Source organism: Lagenorhynchus albirostris, chromosome 20 (assembly GCF_949774975.1).
Source record: "Lagenorhynchus albirostris chromosome 20, mLagAlb1.1, whole genome shotgun sequence".
Classification (NCBI taxonomy): domain Eukaryota; kingdom Metazoa; phylum Chordata; class Mammalia; order Artiodactyla; family Delphinidae; genus Lagenorhynchus; species Lagenorhynchus albirostris.
The window spans coordinates 43989012-44008841 of record NC_083114.1 but is presented as its reverse complement, the minus strand read 5'-3'; the positions used below and the strand labels follow the sequence as shown (position 1 = coordinate 44008841).

Here is a 19830-nt window from a genome sequence, read left to right as displayed (position 1 = left end):
GATAAAGTTATTCTCTTTCCTGACATGACATCCACAGATCACGTTCAGTGAAGACAGAAAGAAAGAAGGGATCAATACGATCTGTTTGTGCAGCATTTGAAAAATCTTGGAAAAGCAAGAGAGCCATATCTGCTGGGCCTCTGAGAGCAGAGGGCGGCGTGGGGCTGTTAGCATTCCTCCCAGGAGAAGCTTCACAAACCCAGCAGCCCACAACAGAGAGGGCCCCAGAGCAGTCCCACAGCCCAGTAAGAGTTAAGCACCAGCTGTCCCCCGCACCCGCCCCCCACACCCTGCCCCAGGGCACACAGTGTCCCGGACATTTTGGTTCTTTACAGAAAGGAGCAAAGCAACACCAGCAGGATGGGCAGGCGGCACAGCAGAAATCACAGGTTTAGTGTCTCAGGCAGGTTCAGCAGACACACGTAGGGGAGGCCTAAGGGCCTCAGGGCTCAGAGCCAGCCTGAGGGTCCAGCACGTGGCCAGGCCACACAGCCACCCCCCCCAACCGCCTGCTGATCTCAGCGCCCCGGAGGAGAAACCCACGGGGACCCAGCATTAGCAGAGGGGTCTCCTAGAGGAAGTCTCTACAAAGCCATGGCTGTGAGGGGTCCCTGATGGTCCCTGGGTGACACTTCCCTCATGTGAGGTCACCTGAGGGTACAGGAGGCCCATTGCCGTGGAGCCAGTCGGCCCCTGCGCCCTGCCCTGGAGTCACCCAGGAGAGAGACGGCCTCGTGCCTGAGAACGGGGTTAACAAGAACATCAGAAAAAAAGGAGTTTTTACTTAGGTCTAAATCATCTGGGACAATCCCAAATTACGCTAGTTAATCAAAATCATACTGGCGTCTGCCGATTACTGATGGAGTTGATTCAGGCTGACAGGTGGACGTGGCCTGTGTGCGTGGGTGCATGGAGGGAGGTGTGGAGAGCCCGCACCTGTGGGCGCTGGTGAGTTAACGTGGATTCTGAGCACGATGGGCCCTCGGGGGTGGGGCGGGGCAGGGCTATGGGAACTCCCCCCTCCTTCCCTTTAGGAGGGAGATGAAAGTGAGGCTGGTGTGTACAGGCTTCCTTCTCTTCCCTTCAGCCTGGATGCAGTAACCAGTGGGGGAGAAGGGAGGGTGGAGCTGTGAAGAAGGGAGAGCCTGGATTGGCAGGGAGGGGAAAGGAATGGGGATGGGGAAGGGAGGGGAGGGGAAAGGAATGGGGAGGGAAAAGGGAGGGGAAAGGAATGGGGGAGGGGGAAGGGAGGAGGAAGGAATGGGGGAGGGAGAAGGGAGGGGGAAGGAATGGGGAAGGGAAGGAATGGGAGAAGGGAGGGGAGGGGAAAGGAATGGGGAGGGAAAAGGGAGGGGAAAGGAATGGGGAGTGAGAAGGGAGGGGAAAGGAATGGGGGAGGGGGAAGGAATGGGGAGGGGAAAGGAATGGGGGAAGGGAAAGGAATGGGGAGGGAGAAGGGAGGGGAGGGGAAAGGAATTGGGGGAAAGGAGAGGAGGGGAAAGGAAAGGGGGAGGGGGAAGGAATGGGGAGGGGGAAGGAATGGGGAGGAGAAGAGAGGGGAAAGGAATGGGGGGAAGGAATGAGGAGGGGGAAGGAATGGGGGAAGGGAGGGGAGGGGAAAGGAATGGGGGAAGGGAAAGGAATGGGGAGGGAGAAGGGAGGGGAGGGTAAAGGAATGGAGGGAAGGGAGAGGAGGGGAAAGGAAACGGGGAGGGGAGGGAGAGGGGGGTCAGGCAGACTGGAGGCCAGGGAGGGGGAGGGAGGAGGCCAGGCTCTGGAGTGCATCCTGGAGCCGGCCAGGAGGCAGGGAGAATCCCTAGGAGAAGCCTAGAGAGCCTGCCTGCTGGGGAGTCACCTCCCAGCTGAGGAGAAGAGGGGCAGGGAGCAAACAGAGGCAGAGCCCAGGCCAAGGGTCCACTGTCCCCAAAACGCCTGAGGCTGACATTGTGCTGGGGCTTGTCACCCCCCAACCTTTCACCAGGAGAAGAGCTCTCTGTGGCGGCTCCTACTGCCGGGGCCACAGGCCACGGACAGCGCTCGGGGGCCAGCCCGGGACATCCTGTGGCACTCTGCCGTGGTCACAGACTAGGCCACCAGCTGGCAGAGTGCAGGGGGGAGGGGAGGTGCCCCTGAGGAAGTCCCTTGATATCCTGGGCACCGCCAGCCGCAGAGGGAATGTACCCCCTGCCCCCACCTTCCGCCTGAAGGAGCGGGGCGCTGACTGCAGCCACTGGACCCCACCCCTCGGCCCTAGCAGCACAAGCTCCCACCAGCTGACCAGACACACCAGACGCGAGTTAAACCGGAAAGCACATGTCTTTCCTTCTCTGGCCAGAGCCTGCCATCTGCAGGGAAGCGAGAGCCCGAGTCAAAGCTAAAACAGCAACGTCCCTGGGAGCCCAGGATCACAGCCTGGGGTGGTCCCCAGCCCTTCTCTTGGCGGAAGACGAGGTGGCAGTGGGACGGGAGAGCAGGGGAGATACTGAGCAGACACTGGTGAGGAAGCGTGAGTGGAGCGCCATGCAGCAGCCTCGTCAGTGGCAGAGCCAGGACCCGGCGCGCAGGGCAGGAGGCAGCAGCGCATTGCAAGAATAAACCCCCAGGTCCGGACGCAGATATGCGGGCCCAGGCTGGGCACTTTCTGGAGAGACAGGGAGGTCTCTCCCACTGTCACCCCGGCACTGCCAGCCAGAGGCCAGATGCCTGCTCTCAGAAACCATCCTCCTCCCCACGGGTGGACCTCAAAGGGTCTCGAACATCCCGTTCCCCGACGTGTTCATAAACATTTGCCTCCAGCTGACCAAGAAGGCTGGGGGAGCGAGGGAGGCTGCGGAGAAGGGGGGCCGAGCCTCAGGATGCCGCGTTTGCACCCATTTGTCTGTGAACTTGGAGGATAACAGCAGAGCCGGCCAAGTGGGCAGGCGAGAATGAGGATGCCAGGCCCAAATCTCAGGGACACATCCGCTGGGGATGCAGGGAGTCCGCAGGGACACCTGGCGGAGGCCAAATCTAAAAGGGCTCCAAGCGCGTTTCTGTCCGCCCTCGGCCGCGGGCAGGTCCCTGGTGCACTTCTGTGGGGCTCTTTCGCATCTGGAGCTTCTGCCGGGGGTGGAGCTGTTTTCAAACATGAGCCGAGAGGCTTAAGCATCAGCTCATCCCTCGCAAATGCATAAGTCAAAGGCGTGCAGAGCCTGGCCTCTGCTTGCTCTGACGCAGGATGGTAAAGACCTTTGCGTCGGCTCGTCAGAACAAGCGGGCCAGCTGTCCCCAGTGGAGCCCCTTAAAGTGAACTTGACCAGGTGACGGAGCAGTCAGGTGCTGCCACCTTCAGCCCAAACTCAAACGAGCTGTGGGGCTCCCAGTGAGCGGGGGCGAAGATGGGGCTTATGCTGTGAGGACCCGGCCACCAGGAACAGGTCGGAGAGAGGACCAGTCACCTTCCCCGTTCCACCCATGCAGCGCTGGGGCGCCCCTCCCGGAACGGTGGGCACGGGTGTGGGGAGCCTGAGCAACATTTACCTGGGGACCCGGACAGACCCCGAGCCTGAGAATGGTTTATTCTACGCAATGTGCAAGTACAAACTCATGCCACTTCTCAAACCCGGAACCGCAGCGCGGCGCAGGGATAGCGTGACAGTACTCACACTGCCGCCTCCTGGCACGTGTTTGATATTATCCTTTGAGCCACACTTGGACTGGACGTTGCTAAGATCCAGCTTCTTATTAATTATCTGCACCTTTGATAGCCAGAAAAAAGGATGAGTGACACACCACACTCAGATGCACCTGCCCCGCACAAACACGTCTGGCTGCAGGCCAGGGAGAGGAGGACAGGGCTCACTCACACCTCCCGGGAAGCATTCCAGAGCCGTGAGTGGCTGGAGGTGGACCCCACCTTACAGCACTGGGTTTACAAAACGGATCCATCAGGAGGCAGCTCTTCCCTTTACATGAGGCTTGCGTTAGGGAGGCCCCCCACAGAGAGCACCTTGGAGGCCTAAAACTCGGAGGCGAGTGTCCACCAGGTTGGGATGGAGCAGAATGTACTCAGTTACATTATTAAATGAATAAATAAAAGTCCCAACTGTGGCCTCATTCATACACCTACCAGACCCCCGTGAACATTCACCGAGACCTTTAGGTGGCTGTCCTCAAGTCTGTTAGGTACTGGAATTGCCCGCAGACATATTTTTAAAATGCCAGACCTCACTCCTGACCTTAGAATCTCAGTCTTTGTGCTTATGAAAAGCACCCCTGGTGCCTGGTTCAGATGCATGGCTAGGTTCGAGAATCACAGACTTCATGGGGAGGACACAGGTGGTTTTATGGAGAAGATAAATCTGGACTCCCTTCCATGGGAGGCCTTGGCCTCCTGGAAGGCAGGGTAAGTGCCTGCCCTGCACCATCGGCTCCCCTTCATCAACAAACCACCAGGCGCTCAGGGAACAGGGCAATGTTCCCAGGTGACCTTCCCTAACTTTTCCTGGGCAGGTGTTGTCCAGATGGTAGAGATCCCACTGTATCTCTGCGAGGCTTCTCCTTCTCCAGGCACCAGGGAAAGGGTGTGGGGCTATCCACATTCCAAGGGGGAATGATTTTTACCCAATTTGTCTGTGCGTTTCATAGACAGACAACCATGGTGCAGAGAAGGGGAGCTGAGAAACTCTGCGTTTTGTCTGCCAGAGCAGGGATCACATCCTCGCCGGGTGTCCTCCATCAGGAGTGCTGTATTTGGAACCGGTGGGCCTTAGTTTCTATTAATCACAGGTATAGATAACTGGCAACTGAAGTTTCCAATGAAGAACCAGCACTGCCCTCTGAAATGCCGGAAATGGCACCAGGACCTCAGCTGCTGCCAGGTGGGGGCCACTGCCCCTGAGCCCCGGGGGCAGCCTTTAGGGCAGCTGTAGCTGGGGGGTCAGAGCCTGGGCCTGGTTCATCTAGGGTGAAGGGCCCCAAATCTGACCCAAGAGCCAGAGCCGGCCATCAAGGGGTCCACAGGTCCTCAGCCAAAGGAGGAAATAAGGACGTGATAGCAAAATTTGTCCGTCCTACTTTTTGGTTTTAAAAATGGCCTTTCCTCCAATAAAATTTAAAAAAATAAAAATAAAATGGCCTTTCCTTTACTACATTATTAATTATTAAATTACATCGATAGGAGATATTATTCTTAGATGTCCTTAACCTGGCAAAATTTAAAATATAGTCATCTTCTCTTGGACCCCATCCCTGTTGTTTTCCTTAATTTCACTGCTCTGAATTGAAAAAACCTGGGAAGCACACATCTAACCCATCACTTTTTCTTTTATGTTCCTTTAAAGTAAAAAGCTATGCCTTGGGCTTCCCTGGTGGCGCAGTGGTTGAGAGTCCGTCCGCCTGCCGATGCAGGGAACATGGGTTCGTGCCCCGGTCCAGGAAGATCCCACATGCCGCGGAGCGGCTGGGCCCGTGAGCCATGGCCACTGAGCCTGCGCGTCGGGAGCCTGTGCTCCGCAACGGGAGAGGCCACAACAGTGAGAGGCCCGTGTACCGCAAAAAACAAAAAGAAAGCTATGCCTTTTTTCATCATAAAAAAGTAACAGGACATTACGATTTTGAGAAACAGAGGTTCCAGAAAGAGGAGAAAACGTTTTCTTGCTAGCACAGCCACTGTTGCACTTTCTTGAATTCTCTTCAATTCTCATATATAAAAATAAAACTACCATCTCAGACATAGAAATGGCAGTAATTATTGTGTACATACTATTTTATACCAAGTATTTGCCACGTTCTACAGTCATCAGAAGCATTAATTTAAAAAAGATGTCAGATTCCATTTCCTGTCACCTGTGCTATCAGATATTTATATGGATTCCATTTTGAAGAATACAGTCTCATCATGAACATCGCTCTGCAAGGAGTTTCTCCCATTCTGTGGGTTATTTTCATAGCACAGAGCGCCAGAAGTACAATTTCTGGGCCAAAGTTACAAACACTCTAAAACCTCTCCACACAGCTCTCCAAATGGCTTTCTAAAAGGGTCAGATTAATTTCTCCTTTGAGCACTGTTGAGAAAGTCAGTTTCACCATGTTGCTGCCAGCATTGTGCATTAAAAGAAATTGTTTTTCTTATTTCTTTGATTAAAATAAGTGGATCTGTGTTATTGGCTTATTATGCATTTCTTTGATTATGATTAAAATTGTTCCTTTGTCCTTTTTTTCTGCTAGTAGTTGTATTTTTTTTTCTAACGTACAAACGTTGACATTTTTATATACTTCCTTTGTAACATCCCTGGTTTTTAAATGTAAAAACCATCCCTCATTTAGAGGCTGGATAAATACCTAATTCCACGTCACCCTTCTCACCGGCCATCCCCCCGGCCCCGCCCCCAACCTTCCTGATGAAGAGGCCATTTAAAGCCCAGAGAAGTTCAGTGACTTTCTCAAGTCAGCGGCAGAATCCACACAGGAATCTAGATCTGGGTGTTCTGCGGCCACGGCTACCTACGTAACAACAATATTTTGCCGGAGCTGTTCTCAAGCCTGTTGTCTCATAAACCAAATAAAAACAACACTCTCTCAAGGTGAACGGTGACGTCTCTCCTGCCATATAGGAGAGAGCGTGGCAACGCCTCAGCCCAAGCTTGAGCTGGGACGAAGAGGTAGAACAGGTTTTCTCACCCTGCTTTGTAGGCAGTTGCTGTCAACCTCTGCACAATGTCCTTGAATCATTTCATCCCACCCTCAAATTTTAAGGAGTCCCACATGAACTCCTGCTTTGGGGATCATTTTTTATTGATAACTTTCCATTGGATAAGTCCCAGAAGCAGACTTTCCAGCTTTCATAAGAGAACTGGAGTTTAGAATTAGAAAACACACACCAACACACAAAATAATAAAACAAGAAGATTGAAAAGACAATGGTAAAAGAACGGGAGGTCATCAGGACTGACAATGATAGGACTGATCATCACATTTAACTCTGAGCTTCCTGGAAGCCAAGGCAAAAAGCGAAAACATGTTGGGTTACATAACTCTCTTATCTGACAAAGAAAACTTACCCGTTTTTCAAGGAGGATTGCCTTATTTTCTGTATTAATCCTTACAAGGACATCAAAAAAACTCAAGAGCCATTAAGCAATAACAAGATGTGCAACATACACAGAAATGTTTTCTCTGTGCAGCTTTTTCTTGTTCCAACCCCACAAAAAAGGCAACGAGCTTTTGTGGGATTTGGCAGGAGACATAAGGATATTTACAAAGCAGACCTGAATTACTGTTAGTTGTCAAATTAAGTCAACAACCCTTTTCAGAATGGTAGATTTACAGAAAGGAGAAAAACGGGCAATGGTTTGTATTATGAAATTGGAATCCTGAAACTTAATTTCTCAACTAGAGTAAATGTACGATCCTGAGCCTCAGCTCTGGGCAGACACTGAAAAGAGCCAAAGGAAAAAAACAATGTTTTGGAAGCTCCAACTTTTGATCCCGGGGACTCCTAGTCAAGGGATAAATTCCTATGGTCAGGGTTCGACCCTGGAGGAGAGGCTGGGGTGGTGTGAGCCTGGGAGCGGGTCCACTTTGGTTTAATCCATTTCCTAGAGAACCCCAGATGGTTCCAAACCCTCATGAGACCTTGTTCTGGTTCTTTTTGGGCTCAGCTTTCTTGATGTGCTCCAGATCGCCCAGCCCTCACCATTCCCACCCCAGCAGCTTCCAGGCTGGCCCAGTGTCCTTGGGTCACCCCTGGTGAGGCCTGTCTCGAGCACTGCCTGGCGCTGGGCCTGGCTTGGCCTCGCTAGGGTCAACAGGCCCAGTGCTGAGGATTGGGGGCTGGGATGCTCTGGTGGGAATGTAACCTGGGGTGGGCACTGGACGCCCACAGCAAGCCTCCTCTTCAAGTCCAAGGTGGTCAGCCTGAGAACTGACACAGGAGATCAAGTAATCGGGGAGTCACCTTTAGAACTATTTATACTGTTCCTTTAAACAGTGACTGCCCCAAGATTCTTTATAATGATGGGATTTACACAAGATTTTTTTCCAGAAACACAGATGTTGTGTATAGGGAGAGATGCCCAGAGGGTCTCAGAGTTACACAGCTATCCCAGAGGAGGCTCTCAGCCTGGCTCTGCACAGCCTGATACTTCAGCTCAAGTGCAGCTGAGTGCCTGGCCCTGACCCAGGACAAGCAAACTATCCTACGTACAGACTCACTTTATTTACTCCACATAAATGTTCTACATGTGTACTTTTAAAAATGAGACAAAGTTTCAACAGATGCAACCAATTTTTGAAACAGTTCTCCAGAATGGAGACAGACGCAGCGTGCCATCGCCATCTCGTGGCCACATGGAATATTGCAGCCCAAGGCTTTCCAAGCCTGGCAGCTTTGGCAGGTTTCTGACCTGCCCGGGGCCTTCGCATCCCAGCTACTGCCTTGGACATCCTCAGAGGAAGTGACTTTAGCTCCATCTGCTCAAAGCCAACCAGACCACCCCCCATGCTCTGGTCATGACTCTGCATGTCCCTTCTCACCTCGGCAGCCACAAGGATACCCCCAGTTCTCCTTACCTGGCAGCCTCAGCCCCATATGAGCTCCATCTCTCTCACGATGGAAGGTACCTGGGACCTCTGTGCTCTCCGCTGACCACACAGAGACGCTGCTGAGGTTGGTGCTGCCATCACCTGGGCTGGGCCCAGACCTGCCCTCTTATTCACCTCCCCCTCCGTGACTCATTGACAGGCCAAAGGCTCTGCGGCGGGTGCTCTCCACTACTCTCTTTCTTCTCCATCCTATCCTGTCCTGTCGGGGCAAACACAGAGCTGGTTCACAGCACACCCAGCAGGGACCTCCCTCTATCAGCTGTTAACTCTCCAAAGCTCTCGCGTGAACGAACAAAGCTCCACCCTAACCCACGCCCTTCTGCTACCCCAGCTGGTACCAGTTTTAGCTTTATTTTGCTTTTGCTCTGAGTATCTCCAGGTGCAGTTTCCCACTATTCTCTCTTCTGAGTCTCCAGCACTCTACGTGGGGGACTTTCCTTTCAAAGACCCAATGACGGTCCCAAACAAGGGTCTGTCCTATCTTCTCTGACTTGGTAACAACTGATATTGTGGGTGACACTCCACAACACAGGTGACTCTCAGTATGGTGATCCTTGAGGGTGCAGGTAACCCCCTCAGTGTGGGTGACAGCAGTACAGGCGACCCTCAGTATGGGGGACCCTCGATGGTTGCAGGCTGCCCCCTCCTGCATATGCTTCCCTGGCCAACCTCTCCTCTTGCCCTTTTTTATACGCTCATGTGTCTCTCTCTCCTGCCTGGGCCTGGGGGCAGAAACTCGCACAGCACAGGGCCTGGCGCTCAGAGGTGCCGCAGGAATGTTGGATCAATGAATAAAGGAAAGAGAGAAGGAACCAGCTTTTGGTGCTATTTTATGTTGTTTTCTAATTTATTTCTGCTCTTATCTTTGTTTCTGTATTCTTATTCTTTTCTTGTATTCTTTTTTCCCTCCAATAAGAACATATATGCTGCTATCATTAAGTTTTTAAAATAATAAAAGCATTTAAAATTATGAATTCGTTCTAAGTACAATTTGGGGGCATCACCACATAATTTATGGCATTTGTTATCAAGGCACTTGGAAAAGGCATTTTCATTTCCAAACTGAATGAGCAGTGACAAAGGAAAGGTTTTTAATTCCCAGGCATTTGTGGTCATACTGGTGATATGCACACAGCGAAGTTCTGGTGTATCACAATGAGGTTAGAGATTAGAAGCAATTTCTGCTTCTCTATATTTATAGGTGTTTTTCTTTATGGACTAAATAGATTATTGACATAATATCTGGACTCTTAACAGATAAACCCTTGGCCCTACAGTTTAATTCCTGACATTTGTTCATTTTCCCCTTTCAATTACATGGACTTTCTTTGTCCTTTTATCTTTTTACTTTACTAATATCTACTGTGACACCTCCAGTCACAACTGTATTTCTATCCATTTTTTTCTTTTTTAAAATATTGATTGATTGATTGATGTGGACCATTTTTAAAATCTTTACTGAATTTGTTACAATATTGCTCCTGTTTTATGCTTTGGCTGTGAGGCATGTGGGATCTTAGCTCCCCATGGGGTCTCAGCCTGGACTGCACACTGGGAACCCCTAGGGAGGCCCTCTCAAGATTGTCACGGGCCAGGGAGAGGCTCTGGCACTAGGATTTTTTTTTTTTTTTTTTTTTTTTTTTTGCGGTACGCGGGCCTCTCACTGTTGTGGCCTCTCCCGTTGCGGAGCACAGGCTCCCGACGCGCAGGCTCAGCGGCCATGGCTCACGGGCCCAGCCGCTCCGCGGCATGTGGGATCTTTCCGGACCGGGGCACGGACCCGTGTCCCCTGCATCGGCAGGCGGACTCTCAACCACTGCGCCACCAGGGAAGCCCTGGCACTAGGATTTTTAAAAGAATCTGCCCCCTTCCCTGCCCCAGGTGATTCTCCTTTGCAGTCACAAGAGAACTGCTACTCCTTCCTTCCCTCCCCACCTTTGGTGGATCCAGCTGGTTCTGTTAAAGTGGCCAAGTGATCATCTGCATTTTCCTTTAAAAGTAATTTCGTTTTGGACTCTTCAAGCAATATATGTTCACTGTAGCAAATCATGAAAACAGAGAAATGTACGAAGCAGAAAACAGATGTTTTACATTTTTTTCCAACCAGTGATCTGTTGCGGTTTTCAGTCTCTGCAGGTTTACAAACATGACCATCTCCTGCTTCTCCTTCTTCAACGTGTCATCTGTTCCGGGAGTTGAGTTATCCTTCAGACTCTTGGAGCATTCGTTGCCCCTTTTGTAGCCGAATAAACAGTGATTGAGCACTTACTGTATTGTATGTTGGGCTGAATGAGAGGACACAGGGACCCAAAGATCTCACGGGACCTTGAGGGACCTTCAGTCTAGTCATTTTATTTTATTATTTATTTATTTATTTGGTTGCACTGGGTCTTAGTTGCAGCAGGCAGGCTCCTTAGTTGCAGCTTGTGGGCTCTTTAGTTGTGGCTTGCCAGCTCCTTAGTTGCGGCTCACGGGCTCCTTAGTTGTGGCACGCGAACTCAGTTGCGGCATGCATGTGAGATCTAGTTCCCCGACCAGGGATCGAATCCCGGCCCCCTGCATTGGGAGCGCGGAGTCTTATCCACTGTGCCACCAGGGAAGTCCCAGTCTAGTCATTTTAAAAGGCCTTCTGTTTGGATCCCAGGTGCCTTTTTTCCTTTTCTTGTCGTTTTTCCCGGAGATTAATGTGTTGAACTTTGTTATGGGTCAGGTTTTCTTTGTTTCACACAATTTTCTAGGTTTTCCATGGAATTTAAGGGGAAGCTGTTACCTCCCCTTCTGCCACTTCCTCACATCTCCTCCCCAAAAAGCCCCAAGAAAAGTCACTTTTCTTCTTTAACCTTCAGTTGCCATGGACACACGTCTGCGCCCCAGCGCGGTGCGGCCATAACCTGGGGGCACCCTCCCCATTTCCGCCCTGAGCATCAAGTCGCTGGCCCTCGGGGCCGGCGGCTCAGGTGCGAGGCGTGGGTTCCTCCCTGTCAGCCCTGTCACTGCTGTTCTCAGCGGAGTTACCAGAACGGGGCCAAATGGGCGGGGGCAGCCGGCGGGTGTTGCAGGTGTGTGACAGAGCCCCGCAGGCTGGGAGGCACTGATGGTCATGGTTTCCCTCTCGCCATGATGAGCACGCTGGTCACAGCCCCACAGTCTTCTCAGTGGTGCAGAACTGGCCGTGTGGGGCTTTGTTTTTCATTTTTCAAAACAGGCAAATGCTCTGTGCTATGAAAACAGGGCACACACAGGACACCCACAGCGTTGAGGGAGGGGTGCGAACGCCAGTGGGAAACATCCCATCACCTTGGAAACCCTCTCCCTGGGGGTCCCTCTGCCCCCAGAGCCTCACAGAGGGGTCAACTTCAAGCCAGCGCCCCAGCCAGCTGCGCCAGAGCCCCTTCTGGAAGGAGACAGGCATCTTTACGAAGCACAGCAAACACTTCAGGAAGGTAAACACGGCTCAGGCCCAGCACTGTGGCCCAAAGACCAGTGCGATGAGACCCCGAGAGGCACCCAGACCTCCCCACTGGGCAGGACCGTTCGGGTCCCAAGGATGGGAAAGGCCAGCAGGGGTCCCTGAGGCTCCACGGGAAGCAGAGTGCACGGTTTCAGGCAATGGCACCAACATGGACCAAAGGTGCTCCGAGACACCCTCCCTCCACGGTGACCCAGGCCCCAGACAAGAGTGATTAATAAAATCAAGAGTGCGGAGGCCCCACCTGGGGGTCCCGACTGAAAGGGAAACATTGGCCCCTGCCCACCAGGAGGCTCGCTGCCCCAAAAACGGCCCAGCCTGGAAGGCCCAACACAAGAGCTGGGTCTTGGTCCGCCAATCCCTTTCCTGCCTCCCTTCGTCCTTCTCTGTTCCCCACCCTGTGCTGGTGGGGGAGGACTGCTATTGTCTGAATCGTGTCCCCCAAAATCCACACGCTGAAGTCCCAACTCCCAGCACCTCCGAATGGGACTGTATGTGGAACAGGGTCTCTAAAGAGCTCATTAAGTTAAAATGAGCTCATTAGGGTGGGCCCTAATCCAATATGACTGGTGTCCTCATGGGAGGGGGGGACTGGGACACAGCGACACCCAGAGATGGACCATGTGAGGCCATGGGGAGAAGGCGGCACCCACAAGCCAAGGAGAGAGGCCCCCGAAGACACGACCCCCGCCGACACCTTGATCTTGGACTTGCAGCCTCCGGAGTTATGAGGCGTTACATTTCTGTTGTATAAGCCGCCCAGGCCATGGTATTTCGTATGTCAACCCTAGGAAACTCATACAACGGGGGATGGGGTCAAGAAGAGGAGGAAGACGGCCCAGGCCGTCCCCATTTCTCTCCACCTCTGGCCCTTGGAAGCTCATTTTCTCCAACTTTGGGAGACCCAGAAATGTCATGAGCACCTATTCGTCCCTGGAAGAATCAGGTGTTCAAAACAGAATCACGAATTTCCCCAGAATTGGGACCTAAACAAATGTCCAACCAACACCAGAGACACACCCACCTATGGACCGGTTGTCTCATTTTCGAAACACAAGGCAGCCAGGGAACCCCTGGGGCACCCACTTTGAGAACCGCCAGGTCACGGAGCTACAAGCCTGTCACCTCAGATCCGTCCAATCAGCAAGGGCTGAAGTGAGGAAGGGAAGAACCGGTACTTTCTCTCCCCTGAGCAGGGCACTCACGGCCTGGTGGTGACCCCAGTAAAGAACCGAACAGTAACCTACTGTCTTTCCTTGAAGAGGCCGGGGAGGTGCTTGTGCTATGGGGGCTGGGCGGGGGGACCCAGGCTGGTGGTGGGAGGAGAGCCGCTCGCCCGCCTCCAGCCCAGCTGCGGGGGACCCACCCGCCTCCTCTTGCACAGCCAGCCTCTGCACGCCCTTACCTTCCCGCCTCCCGGCTGGTGCTTCAGGTTTTCCGTGGAGCCGATCTTGGACTTGACGTTCTTCAGGTCTGGCATGGGCCCGGGGGCGGTCTGCAGGCGGCTCTTAGCTGCAGACGGCGACTTGGGTGGAGTGCGGACCACTGCCACCTTCTTGGGCTCCCGGGTGGGCGGGGTCGGCAGGGAAGGGGTGCGGGACCGGCTGCCCGGGGTGCCTGGGGAGCCGGGGCTGCTGTAGCCACTGCGGTCCCCGGATTTCCCAGATTCACCTGGAAAGGAAGGAGGGCATGAGGCCAGTTAGCAAAGGGCTATCTGTCCTGGGGTCCGTTCCCAGACTCAGGGCTGGATCAGGCACGTGGAAACAAGGTCAGAAGCTCAGTCACACCAGCAGGAGGCTGCCCATTTCTAGAGAAACGCCTCCACTTCCCAGCCGTGCTGCTTTGCGACGGAGATATCCTGCTTCCCAGAGAAGCAACAGAGTGGTCACCAAGGACCACCCAGTACCCCCTAGAGGGGGCCCGACTCTGCCCTGTGGCCCTGGGGCCAGGAGAGGCTCCAGCGAGCTGTGTGGTCTCAGACAAGTCACTTACCCACTCTGAGCTCAGAGGAAAAAATGGTAATGCCTGCAGTGAGTGAGGCCGGGCAGGGCTACATGGCCTGTGCCCTGAATAAGGGCAATGCAATGGTGGGCCAGGGGCCCATCTGGATCCACTGGACTCTTTCCCCACAGGGTGAATTTTAAGCTGTTCTCCAAGTTCAAGGCCCCTTTTCCCTCAGACCCCATCCAAACTCCCAGCTCCTCTATGGCACCTGGGCTCCACAATGGTATACCTGCTTCGTGTCTATCTGTCCCTGGCTCTCCAAACAAGCCATGCCACTTCCTGCCGCCCTGCCCTCCCGAGAACCCTCTCCCCACCAAAGCGATGCGCAGCAAATAGCAGTGCACTTTTCCAGGTGCAATGCGGGCGCCAAGCCCTCCAGGAAGGCCGCTGGGCCCACCCCTCTCCCAGCGGAACAGCCCTGGGTTCCCCAACATGCGTCTCTCCCTGCACTTCTCATCCCCCATCACACTTTAATAGTTGGCTATTCCGTCTGCCTCTTGGATTCGTGTTTCACCAAGTGTGGCCCCAGGCACCCCTGCATCGGAATCTCCGGAGCCACCACGGAGGAGTGGGACCTGTAAGATGCAGATCTCCAGGCCCCATCTAGACCTGATAGGACAGAATCTCTAGGGCTGGGGCCTGCAAAATTGGTGCTTCCCACGCTCCCAGGGATTCTTGAGCAGACTCGAGTCTGAGAGGCCCTGGGCTGGACGCTGGGCTCCAGCTCTGAGGGTGGCTGATGCCCCCGCCCCAGGAACCATTTGTACCAAACAGGGACCTGCCGGGCCCCAGGCTGGAGAAGGGCAGCTCTTTGCTGGAAGCGACAACTTCTCTTGCCGAGGGGAGAAGGAGTGTGTGGCTTTTAGCGGAGTCTCCGTGTCTGCTGGAACTCCCTCACGGTGCCAAGCCCTGCAGCCAGGGCTCGGTGCCCCCCACCCTCTGCCCCCAGGCACACAGGCTGGCTGGTGGACCTGGTGGTGGCTTCAGATTCTTTCTGCGCCACTGAACTGCAGAGCGACCTTAGGCAAGTTACTTGACCTCCCCGGGTCCAGCACAGTGACCGTCACCCACAGGATGCCGGTGCGATCTCACATGTAACCTGGTTGGGGCCAGTGCGGACCTCCAGCCCCCGTATCAGCTCGAGGCACATCCTCCCCTGGGCCCACCACAGCCCTCGGCTGCAGCGAGAGCACGCAGGATTAGAACGGCCCGTTGGACAGACACATCCGCACAAAGCACACGAAGAGAGGAGCAGGAATTCTGACTGTGCCGACGTCAGGCTCAACGTGGGAAACCTGCGTTTCAGAAGCACGTCCTCCCGGCTCTAAACACCTAAGCCACCCAAGAGGCACGTGCGCAAAGGCATGACCCTGCGGGCGAAGCAGGCTCAGAATTACCTCTCTCAGATTTTGCCCCTCCGTGGGGTGGTTTTTTCTGCACTTGCTTCGCAGCTTAAAAAGAAAAATCCACAGAAAGCCTCGTTATCATCGAGCTTAAAGAGGCCTTAATGAGTGTTTGTTTATGGGCGCCCAGTCATGCCCAGCCAGGCCATCCACAGAGGCGAGCAAGGCGGGGAACGGGGTCAGGGGCTCCATCGGGCAGGAAACAAGGCCAACTTGGGGGAGATCCGCCCACCCAAGAGCAGGTAAGATCCAAAGAGAAACACACGTTCTTGTTTCCAGTTAAGATCCAGCTGCGTGAATCAGCTGGCATGATGACCAGTGAAAAAAGCAGCGTCAAAATCACGTAAAAATCCCAGTCACAAGTCTGGAAGCTACCCCGTACCATACGTATCGTATACGTGCGGAAAAACCCTGTGGGAGAAAACCAACGGACGGGCCTCAGCGAGCGGGCGTCCGTGCAGGCCCCACTCCACGGCAACCTCGAGAAACATCACAGCCAAGACATGCAGCAGACAAGGGCTCTGAGCGGCCACCCCGGGGCCAAGGGGCAGCAGAGGCCCCGTGGCACCCGCCCAGGCCTCGCGCGCAGCCCATATAAGATCCACGGGGCCCCTGAGCCAGCGCAGGCCAGACGCCCCCCGAGTCATGCACAATCTAAACCCAGTTTCCTGGGACAGTCCCCAGGGCAGTAAGACAGGGGCACTCAGCCTGGCTGTCCCCAGTGGAAGCAAGATGGCTCAAGTGAAGCCTTGCCTGGTACTCAAAACCGAGTGGGTTTTACTCACAGGAGCCCGGGGGAACGGGCCCAGGGTGTGACTGCTTAGCTAAGATTCTTAGGTTCTGTCCGAGGGTCCCTAACATCCCAGCAAGTTAGCAGGGGCCGTGCCCTGTGTGAGGTCACCTATAGTGACCTAACCCTCATTTGGGGACTGAAAAACACCTCCCAGGGGCCCTGGACGTGGGGTCCAAGGATCTCAGAGAAGCCCCTTTTCCGTCAGTTACTAGTCTTACGGCTGCATTTTCCTCATGCTTAAAAGTCTGGTTAGACTTAGTCGAGCCTCGATTTCTTCATGGTAAAAAGTGGGGATTCAATATCTAGCTCAGAAAATTAAAAGAATTAGACAATGAACATTCGGTGCTCAGTAAACTGCAGGCGTCGATCAGCTACCAGAGCTGAACTGTCAGGGCTTCCACAGCGAGCTCTCCCCCGACTCGGATTCCAGAGAACAGCCCTCTTACCCGTGCCCGGTGGGGTCTTCGGGGAGGGCGTGGTCTTCTGGGTGGGCGTGGTTTTTGCTGGAATCCGGGTGGCGTTGGCCGGGCCCTTCTGGCCTGGAGGGGCCGCTCCCCGGGGTGTGGCGATCTTCGTTCCAGGTTTACCATCTGCCCCCTGTAAACGAAGCATGGTAGAGTGGTTTTCACGACTGGGAAAGGTTCCCGCCACCCGGCGTCAATGCCAGCCCCATTCAACCACCATGACTCCAAATGAGGCTAAGGTTGGGGTGACACTTTGCCAGCCAGATACAACAAACGTCCTCTACAATGACGAGGGTTTGCTGGGCACACAAATCCACAGCCCCTCCCAAACGCCTACCTTTTCCTCCTGGAGGGACATTTTACATGAGTTCTCTGCAAGAGCTGAGCTAATGTATTTAATAAAAAGTCAACAGAGCTTACAGCAATGATCGAGTTCATCATCCAACCAGTGTCGGCAGGCAGGACATCTGTAGACTCTTCCTACGTGGACACCATTCTCTGACTCCCTTAGGGATTTATCTGACTGGTGGTGGTTAGTTTCAGAGGGACAAGGAGACAGTTTGTTGAAACTGACTGAGAGTGCTAACAGAGCTGGGCCCTATCCTGTTCTCTCCCAAACAAGCCTCAGGCTTCAGTACCACCTCAGGTGTGCTAAGAGCCCTTGGCGGGTAAACACCAGCGTCAATTAGCAAACTGGCCAAAGGTGGAGCACAGGCGCACAAGCACAGTCAGCTGACTGGGGACAATGACTGGGTCTGGGGACCCAGCTGATGACCTTGACATATAACACAAACTCAAAGAAGAAACTGACATGAACTGAGGACCACGAGATGGTTCAGGAAGGAGTAAACTGGTGGGACAGGCATGGCTGCAGAGTGATGCTGTCCGACCCAAAATGAGGGCAACCTGGAAGCACCCCCCGGTTACCAAAGTCAGAAATGGACAAAGGAACCCAAACAGAGTGGCGATTTCCAAGCCGGGGTCCCCTCCGGTGCCTTAGGGCCCGCTGCCACGAGGGCCGACGGGGCGCCAAGAAGGATGGCACGGTGCCTCCTTTTCCTTGTTTCAGCCAGAATTTAACTGTTCTATGTGGCGCTTCTAGGTAAGAGCTTATCCAGAGAAAGGTCTTTGCAGCTAGAAAAGCATACACTTGAAAACCACAGTAGAGCAGCCTCATTCTTTCCAAAGGTGCTTTCCTTACCTTGACTTTCATCTCCTTTGCTCCAGAACTGCCAGTTCGGGGTGTGACAGAAGAGACGTGTTTAGGAGAGGAAGATGGCTCTGGGCACACGGCGGGGCTGGAGGGTTTGATCAAAGGGTCTGAGCTACCAGGAGTGGGGCGTTTGGAGCTAAGGCAAGGCCTATGGCTCAGGGTTTTAGCAGAGGAAGGTGTGGATGTCTTAAACATAAACATGAATAAAATCAAAATAAAAGTCAGCACATGGGAGAAATGAACAAACTGAAAAAAAGACAGTGACTACAAATAAATAAGACAGGTAATGGTTTAAAGCCGTGATCGCCAAACTGGATCACGCACCCTTATCAGTCCTTCTCATCAGGAAGAACAGAAAGTGACCACGCATCTCATGTACTTGCAGTTACGCATCAGCTAATACATATACTACGATGCTAACATACGATGAACGTTATGAAACTTGCATGTGGCAGACCTTGGACAATGGATAGACTTTCTGGTACTTCTTGCTCCAGCCCATTGGATCTACTTCAGCTCTGCCCTTTGGAGACCACTGGTTTAAAGGTGTCTCGCACCCAAAGAGTTCATGGAGGTCGCCAAAAGTATGTGATTCTTAGGATGTTTCTCAAGAAAACACCTTCAATGTGTCATGGGTCAGAAGTGCCCCAGGTTCTGCTCAATTCCAGGTGGGGAGTTCATGGTGGCCCCCTAACTCCTGGCCCTCTCCCACCGCACCGATAGAATCGTCCTTGCCAAAAAGAGAACTGTGCCTGCCCCAGGTCTTGAAGATTCTGCCTGACACCACTTAGATCACGCGCGTGCACGCACACACACACACACACGTGCACGCACACACACACATGCACACACACACACACACTTTCTGAATAAAGTCTCAAAGCTAAACACTGTCTGGTGAATCTTATCTGGCCACTGTTTACTCTTGGCCACGGTCCACCTAAGGAAATAGGCTGGGTGGGCCAGGCGGCCAATGGGACGGGGCTCTGGGAGCCGGCTGGCCTCGCGGAGATGAGAGCACGTGAAGGATGGTGGCCGACACCTGCGGTTCGTCTGGATGGCCTCTGGGGGCCTTGGACGGGGATGTGTGGCCCTGGTAGGGAAGGGTGGCCTGGGAGGGGGAAGGGCCATGCCTTCAGGAACACAACCAAGAGGCCAAGCCCAGAGGTGTTCCAAGGAGGATGTCAGAGCTACAGAGCAGGGTACTGACCAGAGACTTTGTTACTGGGGTTCATCACTAAGGTGGCTGAGACCCTTTCTGCTGCCAGCCTTGGGGAGGACGAGAGCTAAAGGGATGGAGCACGGGGGTGAGGGGAGGGATGCGGGCTGAAGCTCTGGGGCTGCTGACAAGAAAAGCTGAGGCTGGGTACTGGCAACCCCTCCTTCCCCAGCTGCGCGAGGTCCCCCTCCCCTGGCACTGCTCCCTACCTGGCCAAGTGGCCAAGGTTCGTGAGAGATCTGACCCCTTGCTGTGAGGCTGTGAGCAGCTCCAGGGCAGGGACGGCTTCCTGATGGGTGAGTGAACAGAATGCATGCCGGCATGAGGACGCGATTCCCCTGAATGGGCATCACGATTGGCAAGCAGCTATTGCCTTCCCTCAAGTTCCCGCAGGACCCTCTGCTGCCCCACTGATGGGCAGAGTCCTGATGGCGAAGCCCACTTCCTCTAGGGCAGGCACTTTGGGCAGCGACCCTCAACACACATGACCAGACTCTTAGGGCCTCATTCTGCCTCTGGGGACTCCATCAGGCCTCCAGGACTGATTAAGACCCAGGCGTTTCAGGCAGCATGCATATGGGACATTTGAGACGCCTTTAAGGAAAACAGGTCTTCATCTAGGGCCCCAGTGAGGGTTTCCTGGCAAAACACTACCATGCATTTACAGGAGCTTTTTCCAAGA

The 19830-nt window shown here is 53.7% G+C and overlaps 1 protein-coding gene across 18 annotated transcripts in view; it reads right to left on the bottom strand.

Annotated features, from left to right (window-relative positions):
• The window catches only part of MAPT (microtubule associated protein tau), a 102233-nt gene that overhangs the window by 7145 nt on the left and 75258 nt on the right, over positions 1-19830 (bottom strand). For 7 of the 18 annotated variants that reach the window (XM_060134842.1, XM_060134852.1, XM_060134853.1 and 4 more), the window contains 4 exons: positions 17918-18115; positions 16699-16849; positions 13458-13723; positions 3645-3737 (listed from right to left, as the gene is read on the bottom strand). In XM_060134842.1, coding sequence (XP_059990825.1) covers positions 3645-3737; positions 13458-13723; positions 16699-16849; positions 17918-18115 — 708 coding nt within the window. Of the gene's footprint in view, positions 1-3644; positions 3738-13457; positions 13724-16698; positions 16850-17917; positions 18116-19357; positions 19438-19830 lie in introns of all 18 variants that reach the window. The other 11 variants (XM_060134850.1, XM_060134855.1, XM_060134856.1 and 8 more) reach the window with 4 other exon arrangements.